Raw genomic sequence first — 1,781 nt, 5'->3', positions numbered from 1 at the left:
CGCAACCTCCACAGCCACCGCTTCGCCTCCCCGCTCTCCGGCAACCAGGTACCCACCGCGGATCGCCCCCGAGCCCCGGGCTCAGCGCCTTTCCCCTTGTCACCGCCCCTGCCCGGTCCCCTGAGTCCCTGCTGGGTTCGCCCAGGCTCTACCAATCCCGATTGGGTCCCCCTTGTCCCTGGCACTCCCACCTTGTTTCCTAGTTCAGACTGGGTTCCTCTTGTCCTCCATGTCTCTAATCAGCCCTGCCTTGTTCCCCAGGCCCTACCAGGTTCTTTCTCCAGGTCCCTACCAGTCTCTCCTTTTTTCCCCGTTCTCCTTGTGCCTACCAGTCCCAACTGAGTTCCCCTTGTCCCCCATCTCCCTACCAGTTCTGTCTTGTTCTCCAGTCCAGACTGGGTCCCCCTTGTCCCCCATGTCACTGCCAGCCCCATCTTATTCCCCAGTCTCTCCTGGATTCTCCCTGTCCCAACCAGGTCTCTCATTTCCCTTCCTTGTGCCCTGGCCCCAGTCATGTCCCATATGCCCTCACCAGTCCCACCTTGTGCTTCAGTTCAGATTGGGTCCCTCTTGTCCCCCATGTCCCTACCAGCACTGCTTTTTCCCCTGGTCCCAGCTGGGTCCCTATCAGTCCCACCTTGTTCCCCAGTCTGTACTGGTTCCCCCTTGCCCTGCCAGTGCCTGAATCCCAACCAGACCCTCCAAGTCCCAATAACTATGTCCTTCCCACCCCTAGGCCCAGCCCCTTCTTCTGCCCACCCCAAGGTGCGAGTCCCTCCCCCCTTCATCCTGGCCCCCAAAATGAGCTGTTCTTCACCCCCAGGAGGTGAGTGCATTTGGGGAGGCCGGCGAGGGTGACTACCTGGACGACTGGACAGTGGTGTGCAGCGGGACCTACTGGGTGCGGGATGACGAGGTTCGCTTCCAGCACACCTCCACCGACGTCTTCCTCTCGGTGACGGGGGAGCAGTATGGGCGGCCCATCCATGGGCAGAAGGAGGTGCATGGCATGGCCACGTCCAGCCAGAATAACTACTGGAAGGTGATGGAGGGCATCTTCATGCAGCCCGGCGAGGCCTTCAAAGCAGAGCGGTACCACGCTGAGTTGTGAGGGACAGACAGACTGATGCTGAGACTGGGTGCTGCCCTGCCATGTTTGGGACCACTGAACCCAGGGGATGGCTTCTGGGACCCACCTGGGACTGACACACACCAGGACAGAGCTCCAACACAAAGCAGATCCCAGTGTCCTGAATTCGATGTGGAGCAGATTCCAGTGTCCCTAATCTGAGATGAAGCAGGTCCCAGGATCCAGACCTGACCCAAAGCAGAGCCCAACACAAAGCCCTGACACAAAGCAGGTCCCAACATCCCAAATCCAGCACAAAGCCAAGCCCGACATCCAGACCCAACCCCAGAGCAGAATGACAAACTCACCCTGTCCCTTGCAGCCCCCTTATCCGTCCAAGGACTGCTGTCCCCAGGAACTGTACACCCCTGCTGTACCCCAAACCACTCTCCGTATCCTGCGGGGACCTGGGACCATAAAAGTGCTGAACCCTGCGCTGTGGTGTGACTGTTTGTGTGGGGGATGCAGAGAATAGCCCGGGGCTGGAGGCCAAAACTGGTGTCACCTCCTCGCCCCATTTTGGTACCTAGACCCAGCGTCACCTCTCTCGCCCCATCCAGTGCCGGACCCAATGTCACTCGCCCCCTCTCCCCATCCCGGTGTCACCTCCTTCACCTCATCCCAGCATCAGCCCTAATGTCACCCCCTGCCC

At 59.9% G+C, this 1,781-nt stretch overlaps 1 protein-coding gene across 1 annotated transcript; it reads left to right on the top strand.

The window, feature by feature from the left end:
- On the top strand, positions 1-1,563 carry SDF2 (stromal cell derived factor 2; the record flags this gene model as incomplete). The annotated part of the gene is made up of 2 exons (XM_008930574.3): positions 1-48; positions 824-1,563. Coding segments are annotated over 2 exons (336 nt in total), but the record flags the coding sequence as incomplete, so codon positions are not given.
- Positions 1,564-1,781: the final 218 nt, after the last annotated feature.

The sequence above is a fragment of the Manacus vitellinus genome, unplaced genomic scaffold, assembly GCF_001715985.3.
Source record: "Manacus vitellinus isolate BGI_N305 unplaced genomic scaffold, ASM171598v3 scaffold_32_pilon, whole genome shotgun sequence".
In the NCBI taxonomy this organism is placed as follows: Eukaryota; Metazoa; Chordata; class Aves; order Passeriformes; family Pipridae; genus Manacus; species Manacus vitellinus.
The sequence above is the reverse complement of the archived record's forward strand: the minus strand, read 5'-3'. Positions and strand labels throughout refer to the sequence as shown.